The following is a 17,797-nucleotide window of genomic DNA, read 5'->3' as shown; positions in this document are numbered from 1 at the left end:
AAATAAAATGTAGGGGTTGGGGGCACCTGAGTGGCTCAGTCGGTTAAGCATCCAACTTCAGCTCAGGTCATGATCTTGTGATTTGTGAGTTCGAGCCCCGTGTCAGGCTCTGCGCTGGCAGCACAGAGCCTGAAACCTGCTTCTGGTTCTGTGTCTCCCTCTCTCTCTGTCCCTCTCCTGCTCACACACTCTCTCTCTGTCTCTCTCAAAAATAAATAAACATTAAAAATTTTTTTAATAAATAAAATGTAGGGGGAAAGCAGTCCATTTATAATAGCCACAAATTCATAAGCATATAATATAAAGTAAAATCTAAAATACCTAGGAACATACAAGAACTATGGAAAATTGTATATCTAGAAAACAGGAAGTGTCTGCAAGCCTTTTGAGGGAAACAAAAGAGAGCTCCTGATTTTCTAGCAATGAGGGTCCTAGATTAGGAAGTGGCTAAGGACTTGGAAGCTTAATTCTGACAGCAGCCATAAGCCAGACTTGGCTTTTCTGCTGCATAGAAACAAATTCCAATACCATTTGGGCAACTCTTCAGATACTTTCTGGCAAACAAAAATGACTTTGATGAGAATTTAATAATTTTGCTATTTAAGGTGATATATTTGTTTATAAGAGGAAATTGTAGACATCAAAACAACCTGACCATAGAGTCTAACCTTTTGAAATGATTACAGCACCTAAACCTCTAACCTTGATGTATTTTCAGATGCTCAGCAGATATTTCTGGTAGAAATGTAATAAACAAGTGTCAGGGAGGCAGCTGTGTCACCAAAGCATGCAAACTCGACAAAGCAACAGGCCTGTATGAAGAAGGATGTGAGTTCATACCTTATAGCGCACAAACTGTGAAGGCTTCCATAATGTTTGCACAAAGTATTGATTCTGTAAGTACCCTGTTCTTTTATTTTTTTTCTTCTTGGCACTTATGAATTTAGTGAGATTCTTATCCTCAATTGTTGCAAAAAAGGATCAAATTTTAGGAAATCACCAGTGGGCAGCTGATTCTCTGTGGGACAAGTTGGGAGTGCAAAATTAGCAATAAATTCATACTTCCCTCTCCCCTACCCCCACCCGCCTGGTCCACTCCTTAGGTCCATTCTTGAGACTCCATTATCTCCCTCCCATGAGCTTATGGTTTCAGTGCTTAGAATCATCTCAAATATCCTTTACAGCAGACAAGCACAACAATTCTTAGTTAACTAATAAATTTACCCAGGAGAATTAGACACTTCTTTTTATTCATTAAAAAGGATATGATCCGTAGCCTTAAATTTAACTTGCAGAGATCTCTTTTCAGTCTGCATAATTGCTTTTGGTTGTTAACTGAAATTTTCAATCATTTTAAGAGTGTTGGTGCCTATAGGGGGTTTGAACATAGTTTTAATCGTTTTATGTAGTTTAAAAATATTTCCTAATCTTTTAAAATGACCAACTGGTATATAATAAACTTGACAAACTATCCTTATTAATGTTAAATTAATAAGCAAATTTCATAAACTAAGACTAAATGTATCAGTTAATCACTAACTAAATAGTCAGTGGGGAGACTCTCCTATCTTTCAGTCTCATATAAAACTGTGTTTTCCTTTTGAAATAGAAGGTGAAGTAACTTGCAAGAGTCTTGTCAATAAAAATGTGGTATAAGTTTTAAAAATATGATGTACCATGGTCCAAAAGGCCCTTCTTTCAGTCTGGATTTGCAGTCTATTTCTAGACTTATTCAGAATCTTTCAAGAGGGGGCTCTGATTATGTTTTAAATTAAACACAAAGTTAAATGTAATACACAGTCAGGTTTAGGAACTTCACCTGGAGTTCACATACAAGTTTTTCAGATCCCCTCCTAAAATATAGCCATAATGATATTATGGAAACACTACCAAAATGACCTGGAGAATGCAAACAGAGAAAAATAAGTGCTTTACACCTAATGACTACTTTCTAAATTACTAGAATCTTGGATATTTAGGATTTTTAACTGAATGATAATACTGTGAATAATAGTCTGAAAGGAGGAATGAGGTTACACATTCTTTGCATGCTGTGCCTCCTTTTTTAATTCCCCAAATGCTAGCGATATAAATACTTAAGAAAGGGGAGGAAACTTTCATTTATTGGCTGTGTTAGTATGGACCTTATTCCATATGTTCTCATACAATTCTTGCATAGTAACTATTACCCTTTTGTAGATTAAAAAACACTTGACATGCAGATTTTAGGGTTACTCAAAAAACAACAAACTTATATTGAGCTTTATTATGTATCAGACACTGAACCAAGTTTTGAGGAAGTGAAATTTAATGAGACAGTTTTCTGCTCATTTCTGTTTATACCCAAATAAATGTACTAAGAGTGTTAAGGGGATCTTACTGAAGTATATGTGGGGTACTAGAAAGCCACAGAGCTGAGTGGAAATTCTCTGGAGGGAGGGTAGGAGATGAAAAAAACTTTTTGAAAATGACCTTTTGGTTGACAATGAAGGTAAAGTTCACAATGCAGAAGACAGGGCAAGAGGAATTCCTTGACAAAGTGGGAACCATGAGCAAAGGCATAGATATAAAACAAGGCAAGTTTGAGAATTTACGGATCACAGTTGGGGGAAATAAGAGATTTGGAATGCACAGGCAGAGGGAAGATGTAGAGTGACTCAAAATTCTAAACATGGAGATTGCTTCTTGCTATGTGAAATAGTCCAGATTACAGTGTATGAGCAGTGATTAGCCACCAAAGGGTCTTGAACACAGAAATAAGAAAGAAGACGTTTCTGGAAGCTGCAGAGAGGACCAACTGGAGGGCAAGCAAGATGGAAAAGTCATATAGGAAACCAAAATAGTCTGAGTCAGTGACCATGAGGCCTTGAATGAGGCAGATTCCAATGGAGAAGGAGAAAAATGATGAACTGGAGAGAGAGTGAAATATATGGATCTTGGTTATTTGGTAGAGGGAAGAAGATAGGATTTCCTGACTTAGATGATTGTCTGGATAGTGGTGACCTTAAATTAGAAAATGCAAGAGGAGGTGGAGCAGAGTTAAAGGAAAGGTGATAAGTTCAATTACGAACACATGAAGATTGAGAAGCCTGTGGGACATCTTAGTGGAAAGAACTGGAATGTAGGGTGTTGGTAAGTGAATGGGAAGTAAGGAAGTGAGTGGGAAGTAAAAGGATGGAGAGATACGATGGTACCAGCAGAGAAATGCTACAGATAGAGGTAATGGCTTGAAAAAGAAATTTTAGAAGAGGAAGGAAGCCAACAGCAGATACAGACTGCTGAGGAGCACTAAGGATCCAATAAGGTTGAAGACATGGTATGGGATTGGACCTCTGAATTATGACTGTGAATTTCCTCAGCAGTGTTCTGCAGTGATTGTGGGATTAAGCCAAGTTTATGGGTCAGCCAGGCAAACTAGGAAGTAGGGCAAGGGATTTAAATAGCCTTCTCTACTGTTTATCTCTATAATTTTATTGACAATTTCAGGTGGTTGAATTCTGTACAGAAAAAAACCACAATAAAGAAGCCCCAAACCTGCAAAATCAAAGATGCAATCTCCGAAGCACATGGGAAGTGATTCGTGAATCTGAGGACTTTAAGAAAACCACTCCTATGACGGCGCAGCCACCCAAGCCCACATTCTCATTGCTGCAGATAGGACAAAGAATTGTGTGCCTAGTCCTTGATAAGTCTGGAAGCATGTCGGTATGTCCACTGGGTCTTGGTCTTCTGGATGCTGGTCTCATATTTGCATATGATATGATCTGGACTACAGTTTGTAACAGGTTGGGAATAAACACAACCCTTATGGTCAGAACGGTTACCAAAATAACACTGCCATCAGAAACACCCACTTCAACTCTATTCAACAGAAATTTCAGCATCAAGTGTTTCATTTGCCAAATTAAATTAGCTTTCAATTTATGATCACTGATCTGATGAAGTACAGAGCCTTAATATTTTTTGTTTCACTGACAACATGTAGATCCATAGAACCGTTACTAAAGTAGTGATCTAATGATCAAACTAAAGCCTAATCTGGTTTGATCTCTTAGGCTATTTCTACAAAGGCCCTAAAACTCTACCCAAAGATGCTACTAAATATAAAGGAAAAATTTAATATAGAAATTTTAATATAAAGCCCTTGAATAAGCTTGTTGGCACTTTAGCCAACAGAGGCTTGTTGGCCTCTGTGTTGAGACAGCTAATTCCAAATTTCCTCTAGACTGTTCTGTTATTAGTCTGTTCATCTAAACCCAACTGACTGCCTTTCTTCTTCTTCTCCATTCAGAATGGCAACCGTCTTAAACGACTGAACCAAGCCGCCAAACTTTTCCTTCTGCAGACGGTTGAGCAAGGGTCCTGGGTTGGGATGGTGACATTTGACAGTGTTGCCCATGTACAAAGCGAACTCATACAGATAAACAGTGGTGCAGAAAGGGATGCACTCACCAAACTCTTACCTACAGTGGCCTCAGGAGGAACGTCCATCTGCTCTGGGCTTCGATCAGCATTTGCTGTAAGACAAGTTCTCCTATCATTTGTCAATGTTTACAGTTTGTTTACTAAATGTCTCTCTGTTTTCAACAAAATTAAGTCAAATTTTCTCTAATATTTAAGTTCTAGCCTAATATGGTGCTTACCTACCTTTCCATGTTTACACAGCAGGGATTCTCCTCCAGGTGTCCTATGTTTAAGCAAACTGGATCACCTGTCCTTCAGCGCTTCCACACCTTTGCCAGGCTCCCCACTTGGAATACTTTCTCCTCTCTCTCCTGTAATTCAAATCACATTTATTCTTCAAAGATGTCACTTCTTGACATCTTTCCTGATTCCTTCCACTGTATAGAATCTCTCTAAATACTGTGAACTTAAAAACAATCTGTTATGACTTCTAGGTCTTCTGTCTTATTTTCTGATCACACGCTTCACTCAAGCAACATTTCTTTAGGTGCAGGACTTACCTCTTTACCTCCCAGGCTGCTGGCACAATATCTTTTATACAGAAGGTTCTCAATAAATAAAATTAAACTGAGCTTTATTTGATAGCACCTGATTCTTAATTGTTCCAAATATATCATCCAGTCTTCAGTATTTCTTTAGAGGATATTTAGCCCCAGGAAACAGAGAATAAGATGGGGAAAGAAGCTGGATGGCTAAGGCCTCCAAATATCTGTGGCATCTTGGGCAGGTCAGCCTTCTGCCTGCTGTGGGGCACAACACAGCACTGGGGCTGTTTCAGATTCCCAATAGTTAGTTAGTTAGCAGCAGGAATAGTTAGTACCTAGCTCACACTGTTGCACGTGGACAAGAGACTCCACCATTTCCTCACATTCAGTCTGTCCCTCTAGACTTTTTATTCCACCTTGAAGTTTAGTTCCTTAGAAGTGGTTTCCACTGTATGCACAGTCAACTGCAGATCCCTTCTCCAGACGCCTGTGTGCATCTGGATTCTCTGGTCTCTGCCACTGACCCAAGCTTTGATTAAAGAACCAAATGAAGAAGGGGAACTGACACTGAAATCGCTGATGTGTTAGACTAAACTCCCGCTATGCAAAACCTTAGGGGAGATGACTAATGCCAGATGGCCTGGTAGTGAAGAGAGAACTTCTGGCTCTGCATTTTCCTCTCAGATGGGTGAGAGAGTGTGAGAGACATAACTGGAATTTACATGCTCCTCTTTCTCAATGGAGTCCAGATGTGGGGTGGGAGGAGCTTATATGTGACTTTATAGTGATGAGGTAAAGGGCCTTGGGTCCTACACTGTCCTTAAACTCCCCATTGTTCCCTGTGTCCGTTCTGTTCTGGGATCTTGTGCCTGCTGAGGTGCCCACTGGACTGTTCTCTCTGGGTTTGGTCAGGGCCCAGTGATCCTTCTTGGCTGACTCAGCCCCACTCTGGCTCTCACTATTGGAGCAGAGCCCTGAGCACTCCCATGTCTTCCATTCAGCCCCTGAGCAGACCGTACACCCCTCAGCCTATCTGGCAAGATGACCTGTTCTCTTGTCTGCTGACTTCTGTCTCACCTACAGGATATGTGGGAACCTCTGCGTGTTTTCCATGGCACATGGCAGTGATAGGGAGAAGGACATGGGAATCCAAATGAAGCCCTTTCTCTCAGGCTCTGTAGTTCAGTCAAATCAAGCCTGCAGCTCAGTCAAATGAAGGCCACAGCCATGTGAAAGGATCATGGGCTCTAAACTCCTAAATATAGCAGCAGTCATAGTTCTGCCCTCTTCCCTTGTGTGGCAGCCCCCTCTCAGAGTTCAAATAGAGTAGGGCAGAAGTCCCCTCTGCTCTTAGCTTTCAAGCTACTTAAGGTGCTTTCCCTTTCTGAGAGCCTGGTCCAGAGAAGGTTGCTTAGGCTTGATTACTTGTCTCCCCTACTTCTGGGTCTCTCCTTCTACTCTTCTTAGAGGAAGAACAGACTCTTGCCTTTATCTTCTGAAATGAATATCACTATATTTTAATCTAATTTTCCTTCTATCATAATCTTATCCAACATTGGTAGAAGGTTGGTTCTATACAATGCAAAAAGCTATATATAATCTGTATCAGTAAGGAATGGTTGAAACATAGATATCATAAAACAATTAGGAACTGGGGGCCAATAGATACAAAATTATTTGTTTTAATCAGAGGGAATATTAAAAACTGTTAATTAAACATGTGACCTGGGTACTTCCTAGTCAGAGCCAATACCAACCATTCTATAAGCTATTATCTTCCCTGAGTCTAATATCTCCAAAATATCATTCCTATTCAATGAAGGTGGTTTCTGAAGGCATCTGGGAACCTCTGAAAGCCTGTCAAGGAGAGATCATGTGAATGAACTAGAAAAACCTTCTTTGCTCCTTCCTCAGTGCTGTCCGTCCCTAGAACTGTCCTGTATCCCTCTTTACAGAGCCTCTTCCATAGCAGGGTAACCAAGAGAAAAGACTACTGTCAAGTTCAATGAATGTTGTTGATTTAAAATTAACCATTTCAGGATAGAATGATATTTGACCATTCTCAGGCACTCATTTATTGTCTCTGGAATCTCTCTTCTCATTCCCTTTAAATGCAGTTCTCCCAACACCTTGGCCACCCTGATAACTCATGCCCTGAATTATGTCCTTAGGTTATTAGGAAGAAATACTCAACAGATGGATCTGAAATCGTGCTACTGACTGATGGAGAGGATAACACGATAAGCGCGTGCTTTAACGAGGTGAAACAAAGTGGAGCCATCATCCACACAGTCGCCCTAGGACCCTCTGCAGCAAAAGAACTAGAGGAGCTGTCTAAAATGACAGGTGAAGAGTGGTCTGATGCATCCCACGGAATTGCCTTTTCCACTGGACTGTGAGCTCCAGTGAACTGAGGAGAAAGAGAAGGGTGGGATAGAGAGAGACGGGTGTAATCTTATTAAACAACAACCCGCCCCTACTCCCAAATGACCATTAGAACTAACTCTACCCATTTATTTTAAGGGCTCAGTTCTAGGAGTAGGGCAGTCTGGAGATAGATGGGATCAGCACAGCACTCTAGTTAGGACTCAGGTCTCTCCTCCCAGACACATTGTAAGGACTGAATAGAGTCTAATAGGTTATCCCAGAACCACACTCTTCCAGTTGGCAGCTGGCCAAGAGACCCAGGGGGGACAGAAGACAAGCCACTAACCAGATAACATCATGATGCAAGTACCATATTAGCAGTGGAAAGCACACTAGAATAGAAAGCCTTGACTTTATTGAGGGAACGAGAAGGGTCCAGGAAGATGACCTCTAAGCAGAGACTTTAATAAGGGGTAGCAGGGGGAGAGCAAAGGGTTTGCTGAACCACACAGAGAGAAGATCACTCTGAAAATGTAGAAAACAATACAGTTTCTCCATAAAACATTAATATATTGTGCTTCTAATTCGCATACACAGACAGATGGTTAAAATGGATTCCATATGTGCCTGGCTTCTTTAGCAGAGTAGGTGGGCACAATTATTTTTTAACTTAGGGCCAGGATTATGGATATCAATTATTATGTGAGTTGCCTTCTGAAGCAGCTTAAATGTTAGGACTGCTTGCTTCTAACACTACTTGTCTTAAGTTGGGTTCCCTAGAAGCAGAGCCCGAGACAAGGAGTTATAAGGGAGAGCCCTCAGGAGAACAGGAGAATGGGAAGTAGGATAGAAGCAGCTGAAGGACCTAAGCACAGAAGTGCATTTAGAGTCTAGCTGAAGTCTAAGCCCACAGGGGGCTCTTGATCTGGAACTGTATCACAAACCTAGTGCAATCTTGGGGTAAAAGGGCAGACCTTTTGTAGCACTCTGTCTATCAGTCAGTGCCTATGGAGAGTTGAGGCAAGTCAGAGGTGAAGGGCATGTTATTTCTCTAGCAAGTGTAACCCCTTTTGGTAAGGCAATTCTCTGGACAAAGGGGAGCTATCTGCCATTGGCATCTAACATGCAGAGCAGCTGGGGAGAGATTTACTTGCTCAGGTAAGGGTATCAGGGTGGGTCCCCAAGGACATTACCAGAATACATACCTTAAACTTTGGATAGCATTAATAGTTTAAAAGTACTTTCGCATCAACCATCTTAGTTATACATGTTCTAAATAGCACAAGACTGTGAGACCTGATTTATAATCTTTTTTTTTTTTTACTACATATTATACTTTTCTATAACTGTTCCTTGTCAGCTGATGTTTCTTGCTGTTGTTACATACACGTTTCATGATTTAGGAGAAAACTCAGAATTCAAGCTTGTTAGGACTATGTCTAAAATAAGATAAATCAACAGGCTTGGAATAATGCTTAATAAATTCTCTCATATGAGAGTGCGTGGCTTTTAAAACATGAAATTTTATGATATTATTTTTGACCTATCAGAGACTCATGGCTGCTTTGCAAATAATTGACATAGCTGGGCAACTGAGATGTTGCCGAGGCTATTATTTAGTATGATTAAAAAATTAGTATCAGCTTCTGAGTTAATCTGGATGCCTATTTGATGTTGATCAATTAATACTTTAATAATGCAACAGAACATTTCACGTATCTGCTGTCTTAACAATAGCTAAAATGTTGAAAATCCTTGCTTTCTAGAAAACAACTTCTGATAATGTAATTGCATTTTAGGAGGTTTTCAGACATATGCTTCAGATCAGGCTCAGAACAATGGCCTTATTGATGCTTTTGGGGCCCTTTCATCTGGAAATGGAGCTGATTCCCAGCGCTCTGTCCAGGTCAGAATTTTTACTCTTTGTTTTTTCATGTTTATAAATAATCATAGCCAAGATGGAGAGTTTAATGGTTAAGATTTCTAAGTACTATATTCTTCTAGTAGTAAGTTAAAATTTAAAAACAAGTTTCAGCCTCATATTAGACATTATTCCTAAAATGCAACACTACTCATTTAAACAAAGCAATTAGTACTTACTTGTTTGGAAACAATACTAACTAACTTCCTCATGGAAACCAGCAACATAAAATATAATAGGTCCAAGAATTCTTTTATAACATCTGCTAACAAGCACCAATAGCAATATAATTGGCTCAGAATTTTCTTCAGAGTAGATCATCTTAACACAAATTTTCTGGAACAAGTAAGTGTTCAGGGATTACTGCTCTATTTTTCCATTACCTCAAATCGCTTTTATTTGCCAAGAGTTTCTTAAAATGGATGGAAAGTGTTTTGTTCTGCAAAAAGCCCATGATGTCAGTCAAGACACCTGGATACTGGGCCTGGGCCTGCCATTGACTCTGTAACTGTGGGTTAAGAATTTAATCTTTCTGGACCTCAGTTTCTCAGCCAGATATGAACCAGAAAACATTCTTGGACACTTCTGGTTCTAAAACTTCAAGAAAACCTAATTTTCTTTCAAAAGTCGTGAGACAATCTTTCAAGAAAAGAACACATGTATTTTATATGTTTTTCTTGAATAGTTTCAAAAGCTACTCATATCAGTTTTTAAGCTACAGAGTGAACAATCAGAACTCAAGTGTGTGAACTATGAGTTTCATTGTGATAATTTTATTGTGATTTCACAATTCTATTGTGAAAATTTGGACAAACATAAAGGAATACTGTAATGTCAAAGACAAATAATGACAGATTTTGAAGCAACAGACTTTCTGGCCTACCAGTGTAGCATTTATTCAATCAAAGAAGGCAGTAGTTATACTCATTTGGTAATCCTATCTCAGATTTAGAAAATTAAACTCAGGAGTCCAGTCTGGAAATTGGAAGAAGGTATCTGGAAAAAAGTAATTAAACTGATGAAAGGACAAGTTCATAATCAGGAAGTTTCTGCCCATTATTTTTGTATTTAAGAAACCTAATGGGGAGAGAGATAGAGAAATGAGCAGAACTCATTTACCAATCTGCCATAAAAATCAGATCTAAGAGCCCTTCATTTTCTCTACATCAAAGATCAAAACTACCTATGAAATTAGAAAATCTGATTCCATCACCAGATCACCCTATCTTCTCATAGATATCAGTTTAAGGATGGAAATAACTATCTAGGAGACAATCCTTGAGGTCATATTCTCTGTAAAAGTCCTGTTAACTCTTTCCCACCTTAGTTCCTGCTCTACCATTCCTTCATTCTGCTCCAAACAGCAAATTGGCCTTGGCTCTTGACTTATTTCATTTATCTTCACAGGGACTGCAATAACACTTGCCCTAGTAATTGGTTATTTGTAATCCAAAAAAATCCATATGTGGCTGGAAAAAAAGTCCCAGTCAGTCCCCTCAAGAGTTTATAGTTTAGTAAATAAGATGAAGTACAAACACTAGTAGGTATAAAGCAAAACACACTGAGAATATCAAAGGACTGATAGAATCAAGATTCTATGGGATCTCACAAGAGGGAGAGATTATTCTCAGCTAGTAAGTGAGATGGACATCAGGGAAAGTTTTACAGAGAAAGTGACATTTTAACTGTATTTTGGAGAATTGATAAGGCTTAAACAAATGGAGATTAACATACAGATTTTCAGGAAAAACAGAGTATAATAATGTCAGAGTCAGGGATTCATGAATGTCATTTGGGGAAGTGGTCTGGTTTGGGTATAGGAATATATATTGTGGAAGCTACGGTTGGAAGAAGGGTCAGTTAAAATTTGATCATGATTAGACCTAAGTACCAAACCAAGGACTCAGGCATCACTGAAGGCTTTTAATGGGGCAACTGAGAGCTACAAGCAGAGTGGAAGAGACTGTGTGATGTGGGCTCTATTTTCCAGGATGTAAAGAGTTGTTTTTCTTAACAGCTTGAGAGTAAAGGAGCAACCCTCCAAAATAATCAGTGGATGAATGGCACAGTGCTTGTGGACAGCACTATAGGAAAAGACACTTTATTTCTCATCACCTGGACAAAACAGCCTCCCCAAATCCTTCTCTGGGATCCTAGTAAAACGAAACAGGATGGCTTTGTAGTGGACACTAACGCCAAAATGGCCTACCTCCAAATCCCAGGCACTGCCAAGGTAGGGGCCAGGTTTTACCCTTCTCACATTTTGACAAAATAATCATAGCTTTTTAAATGTGCATGGTTGCTAAAAGGAGTTAGTATTGAATGACAGAGAGAACAAGGAAAATTCTCCATCTAATTCTCTGTCTCATTAGTATGACAGCAAATCAAGAGAAAGGAAATTGGTGATATTTTCTCCATGTACTAAAAGGACAACTTTCAAATTACATAGGAGTCAAGATACAAAATGGTCCCTGAAACTATGGGATCATGAAACACATTTTCTCTACTTAAGGAACCCATTGATTTGATACTGCTTTCTAGAAACCAAGCAATGAAAAGGACACTACTTTCTGACCTCATTTTCCCAATTCACAATTTTCTTGACAATAAGAACCATGTAGTTAATCCAAATGTACCTAACTTTCCCTAGGCTGACAGAATATCAAAGATCTTCTTTGATGTGCTTGTAAAATACTTATGTCAGATAAAATCTTCCTATAGGTGGCATTGAAGTCAGGTTTGTGTCACCTATGGTTATTAATTGGAAATGTCTCCATTTGTTTTGGTTAGGTTGGCACTTGGAGGTACAGTTTGCAAGCAAGCTCACAAACCCTGACTCTGACTGTCACTTCCCGTCCATCAAGCGCTACTGTGCCTCCAATTACAGTGACCTCTAAAATGAACAAGAACACAGGAATATTCCCTAATGCTATGGCAGTTTATGCAAAGATTCATCAAGGAGCCTTCCCAATCCTCAGGGCCACTGTCACAGCAGTAATAGAATCAGTGAATGGTAAAACAGTTACCCTGGAATTATTGGACAATGGAGCAGGTAACCATTTAAAAATTTGGAAAATACGTCTTTCTTTTCCAAAAAGCAACCAAGGAGCAGAAAGAGGGCATGGTCTGGTGAGCACAGTTAGAAGCAGGGAGTCCATGACTGGCGGTCTGGTTGGGAGAGCTCTCCGCTTCCCCACAATTCTTATATTTTAAAATGTTGGAAAACATGAAGAAAGGCCTACCTTTAGCTTCCACAAAGGCCAAACACATTAGTGGCTTAAGCTCAATAAAGTCAGAGATTCTTGGGAGTTGTCAGAGGATATTCCATACTCCCTAAAAGGGAAGGAGGAAAAGTAATAGCTATCTTACGTTACCTTCATTTTTATCTTCATCACACACTTTTGAGATATTAACCATACACTACCGATGAAGAAACTGAAGCTTTCACATTTAGAAAACAGCAGACATAAATTCAAATGCAGTCATGTGTTACTCTTCTGTGTATGCAGACTCTGTATTAGCTTGCCCCCAAAGTTAAAATATTGTCCATTATTCTTTAAGGAAATCTAATACAGAGAGCGAGGAAGAGAATTCTACTTTTTTTTTTAGAAGGAACATGACTATGATGCAAGTAATCTTATTAGAACAAATTCTGTAAATGAATTTCCTACCTAAATCTACCCTAGTGTGAAGTCATGAATTTAAAAAAAAATAATCATACAACTTTTTTTTCTCCCCAGTAATGTACAGCAATTCAATTCAGTTCAAAAGATATTTATTGAATAGTTACCTTGTGCTATGTTGGATATAACAGAGACACGTGGCATGATGTCGGATTTCAAAAAGAAAGATAACAATTCAGGAAGACAAAATATAGACACAAAATACACACACACACACACACACACACACACACACACACACAAAGAAAAAGTAGATCTCATCCTTAACACAATCAAATCCTAAACTCTCTTGGAGGTAGTGTGATATTATCTTTGCTTTGAAAAATTTTAACCTACATATGAGTTGGAAATATATAAATGCTCAGCTGCCTTTAGGATATTCATTAATACCTTCATTTCCCTGTCAAGGTGCTGATGCTGCTAAAGATGATGGTGTCTATTCAAGGTATTTTACAGCTTATGATACAAATGGTAGATACAGTGTGAAAGTGTGGGCTCTTGGAGGAATAAATGCAGCCACTCAGAGGTTGATACCTCAGCAGAATGGAGCCATGTACATACCTGGCTGGATTGAGAATGGTAAGAAGTTTATAATAACATATTTGGCTTGAGTAAAAGGCTTGAGATCAAGAGAAAACCATTAAACCTGTGAAGAGAATGGTGTAATTTAATTTCGGGGTTTATCAGTCTTAAAACTATTGACATTTTGGGACACATAAAATTCTTTGTTGTGAGGGCTGTCGTTTGTATTGTAGAATGTTTACTAGCATTCCTGGCCTCTACTCACTAGTTATCAGAAGGAACAGTCATGACAATCAAAAATGTCTCCAGACATCATCCACTGTCCTCTAAGAGGCAAAATAACCCCCACTTGAAAACCAATAGATTGATAATAGCTTTCAACTGCTGGGTTCACATACGGCTTACAAATAAAGTATTTTAGGTAATCTCTTTGTGCTTCACTTTCCTCAGTTGTAAAATAGGAATAATAATGGTAACCACCTCATAAGGTCGTTGTGAGGAACAAACAAGGAAATACACCTAATAAACCATTGCTGGTAAATAGTAATGTTCAACAAATGTTTGCTATTATTTTTAATAAGTTTTAAAACATTTTGTAATGAAGCTCTTTCCTCTGATACTGGCACTTCCACAGAATAAGGAAATTTAGGGCTTACTATATAAATCAGTATCACAAGCCCACTGTCTCCTTTCTCTTGCTCAGACCAGGGAGACTAGTAGATGAATCTAACACCAACCAGCACACAGAGCCCACTTGCAAGCATGTGGGAGAAATTATGCACCAAGAAACAGGTATTCCTTTACCACCCTTGGTAATAAACATGTCTTCTAGACTAGAGGTGGAACTGGGACCCAGACCAGTCCTGATGGGTTCCAGGACTTGTTCTCCATCAATTTCCACTCTGTCTTGGGCAGGTCTTTTCCTGGTGCTAGTGTATGATAAGGGCAGCTCCTCCAAGGAGCTTCCCACTGGCCTCTTTACTTGGGTGTGTGCTCAGTAAAAGGAGGATTCTAGGACATGTGATGTCTCATGTAAAGCTGATCACAGAGGGGAAAAAAGACACTTTAAAAGACACTATTTCTTCCAAAGCTCTTTTACATATTTCAGCTTAGTTTATTTTCATTTGTTCTTCTGAGTTAGGGGAGGAAGACAAGAGGAGATTAGTGTGGTGGCTATATCTAGCCTCATGCTCAGTGCTTTACTCACATTAGGACATTACTTTCTCCTAATTATCCCATTCTATAGATGGAGAAACAGAGGCTAGAGAGGCTATTGGTCTAACTTCGATAGAACTAACCGTGATAGGACCTGGATGGCCATTGGAAAGCCAATGTTTTTCCCTCTATCCTTTGATGAATCTTAATACCAAGAGAGATAATCTCTATTGCTGAATTGAATACTAACTCTGAACTTGATATAGTATCCACTTCATCTTTGCCCAAGATCAGATTGATAGGTATGAAGATGAATCTGTCTTTATAGACAAAAATTTTAAGGGTGAAAGAAGAAGAGTTTATGAGAGAATAAATTCTGACTAATGCCTTGTTAGGATATTAAGGAATATTTTTATTGAAAAGAGAGTATGAGAACCCTACTGACTGAGCAGGCCATGGTATTTTTTGAATACCAGGATTACTTTTATATAACCTTTCAACAAAAATGTGAGGAAAATTGAGATTGCTTGAGGCACTAAGTTCCCATGCATTCAATGAGAAAAGAAGAAGTCTTCCAAAGGCATAACATTTTAGAGCCCCTAACATAAAACAGTTCATGAGAATCTTCAATCTAATAAGAAAGATAAAAGACAAACATGGAGAAAAAGAAAAATCAAGGCAATTCCTAAAGAAATAATCAAGGCAATTCCTAGTGGTCCAGATGATTACCAAATAAATAGGAAAAATAATAAAACCAATGGTAGTATCTAGGGGAAAGAGATTTCTTAAAATCTTAAAACAGAGGTAGGATTTAAACTGACCTAGGAAGAGTGAAATCAGGATAGACAAAAAGATGAGAAGAGAAACAAATCCAGGACAAATGTCATAAAAATAAATTATGAGAATTGTCATTCCAGAAAATGTTTGATACTGTTTTTGTCCTCAGATGCAGCCTGATTTGCAATCTTTACATCAAATAGTTAAAACTAATTTTGTGTATGGGAGGAAACAAGGCAAAGGGGAAATAGGAAGAGGGCAATCTGATCACCAAAGAGAAGGAAGTATTACAGTCATACAATGCTTACAATGTAAGGTAACATAACATAACATAATGTAATATGATGTAATGTAATGCAGGTGAAGTAAAATGGAATCCACCGAGACCCGAAATTAATGATAATCCTCAAAGCAAGCAAGTGTGTTTCAGCAGAACATCTTCAGGAGGTTCATTTGTGGCCTCTGGCGTCCCACAGGCTCCCATACCTGATCTCTTCCCACCTTGTCAAATCACTGACCTTAAGGCAAAGACCCATGGGTACACATTTATTAACCTGACTTGGACAGCTCCTGGGGATGACTATGATCATGGAAGAGGTAAGCAGAATGTGGTGTGGACCCTGTAAAGGAGTTTAACAGCAGAGGTACAGAAGGAGGTGAGGCAGATGGGCGTGTTGTGATTTATGTGGAAGGCATAAGGCAAGAGGGCTCCTGAATGTCCTCTGAAATGAAAGGTTGGGATTTGTAAACATGAGGGGTTTGGAACCTAAAAAACTGGCCTACTTTAAGTTTTAAGAGGTTTCAACCAGTAACAGGCAATCCTTAGGTTTGTTTTTTCTTTAGATCTTGCCAAGCTGTCCTTTAATAAACCCCATTTTTAGTAGCAACTCTTGGAAAGGATTGGGAGTAGAGTATAGATTGCTAACGAGCAGAACTGGCCTTTGGAAGAAACCTAGGTCCTACTAGATTTTTGCCACAGAGTGTAGTCTTTGGATTGCAGCATGGGCATCACATGAATCTTGTTAGAAATGTAGAACCCCAGTCCCCAACCAGACCTACTGATCCGGAATCTGCATTTTAAGATCCCTGGGTGGGGCTCCTGGGTGGCTTAGTCGGTTAAGCGTCCGACTTTCGCTTAGGTCATGATCTCGCGGTTCGAGGGTTCAAGCCCCGCGTCGGGCTCTGTGCTGACTGCCAGCTCAGAGCCTGGAGCCTGTTTCAGAGTCTGTGACTCCCTCTCTCTCTGACCCTCCCCTGCTCACTCTGTGTCTCTCTCTCTCTGTCTCTCTCCTAGAAATAAATAAAACATTTTAAAAAAAAAAAGATCCTTGGGTGTTTTGTATGCACATTAAAGTTTGAGGAGTATCGCTACCAAAATCTCCTCTATAAATAATTAAGCAATAAGCAGTAATTTTAAAACTTCCTCTCTCAGCCAGGTGCATGCACAGAAATATGGACCAAGGCTTCAGGTCAAGCCTGATCCAGTTTTATATTTATCACTCTGTCAAAATACACAAACAAGAATGTAAATAGTATACTAATACTTATAAATATGGCCCATCAATTACATTTATTCATTGGACCTTTAGGGGATGGTGATAGTTTCTAATAGACTTTTAAACTTCTTTACCACTTGAGAATTACAAGTCACAAACCTTTTTCTTTTTCTTTTCAGCTCACAAGTATATCATTAGAATAAGTGCAAATGTTCTTGATCTCAGAGACAAGTTCAATGATTCTATTCAAGTGAACACATCTGATCTCATCCCGAAGGAGGCCAACTCTGAGGAAGTCTTTGTGTTTAAACCAGAAAACATCATTTTTGAAAATGGCACAGATCTCTTCATTGCTGTTCAGGCTGTTGATGAGGCCAACCTGAAGTCAGAAATCTCTAATATTGCACGAGTGTCTTTGTTTATTCCCCCTCAGATTCCTCCAGAGATACCTAGTCCTTCTTTTCCTTGTCCTGAAGTTAGTATCAACAGCACCATTCCTGGCCTTCATATTTTAAAAATTATGTGGAAGTGGCTAGGAGAATTGCAGCTGCCAATAGCCTTGGGCTGAGTTTTCATGAAATGAATAAATCATCCATCCTTCCTTTGATTATAAAATTTTCCAAAATGTATTTTAAACTTTCCTGTAGAGGGCGACATAATGAAATAAAATGCTAGACAACTGGCTACATATGAATAAAAACTATCTGTTCAAATCCAAAAGTTTTATCATTGCTCAGGCATTTATTAATGCAAGTATGTTTTAGGTCAGTTTAAGGAGTGTTGCCAATTAAAAAGAACATGTAATTCCATGTGAAAGATGCCAGAAATGGCCAACTAGGTTAAACTATTTAAGTATAAGGGATGGTTTGTTATCTGTACCAACATTACCAAGAATATGCATTCTTTTCTCTAAAGTTTGGCAAGGAT

At 39.0% G+C, this 17,797-nt stretch overlaps 1 protein-coding gene across 1 annotated transcript in view; it reads left to right on the top strand.

The window, feature by feature from the left end:
• Positions 1-17,456, top strand: part of CLCA1 (chloride channel accessory 1) — a 30,775-nt gene extending 13,319 nt beyond the window's left edge. Inside the window, exons 5-14 of the mRNA XM_039255747.1 lie at positions 719-896; positions 3,487-3,705; positions 4,292-4,519; positions 7,121-7,295; positions 9,116-9,222; positions 11,255-11,470; positions 12,028-12,289; positions 13,329-13,499; positions 15,735-15,971; positions 17,050-17,456. Coding sequence (XP_039111678.1) covers positions 719-896; positions 3,487-3,705; positions 4,292-4,519; positions 7,121-7,295; positions 9,116-9,222; positions 11,255-11,470; positions 12,028-12,289; positions 13,329-13,499; positions 15,735-15,971; positions 17,050-17,438 — 2,182 coding nt within the window. The 3' untranslated portion in view covers positions 17,439-17,456. The remainder of the gene's footprint in view (positions 1-718; positions 897-3,486; positions 3,706-4,291; positions 4,520-7,120; positions 7,296-9,115; positions 9,223-11,254; positions 11,471-12,027; positions 12,290-13,328; positions 13,500-15,734; positions 15,972-17,049) is intronic.
• The last annotated feature ends 341 nt before the right edge of the window (positions 17,457-17,797 follow it).

The sequence above is a fragment of the Hyaena hyaena genome, unplaced genomic scaffold, assembly GCF_003009895.1.
Source record: "Hyaena hyaena isolate Hyena2069 unplaced genomic scaffold, ASM300989v1 scaffold_544, whole genome shotgun sequence".
Classification (NCBI taxonomy): domain Eukaryota; kingdom Metazoa; phylum Chordata; class Mammalia; order Carnivora; family Hyaenidae; genus Hyaena; species Hyaena hyaena.
The sequence above is the reverse complement of the archived record's forward strand: the minus strand, read 5'-3'. Positions and strand labels throughout refer to the sequence as shown.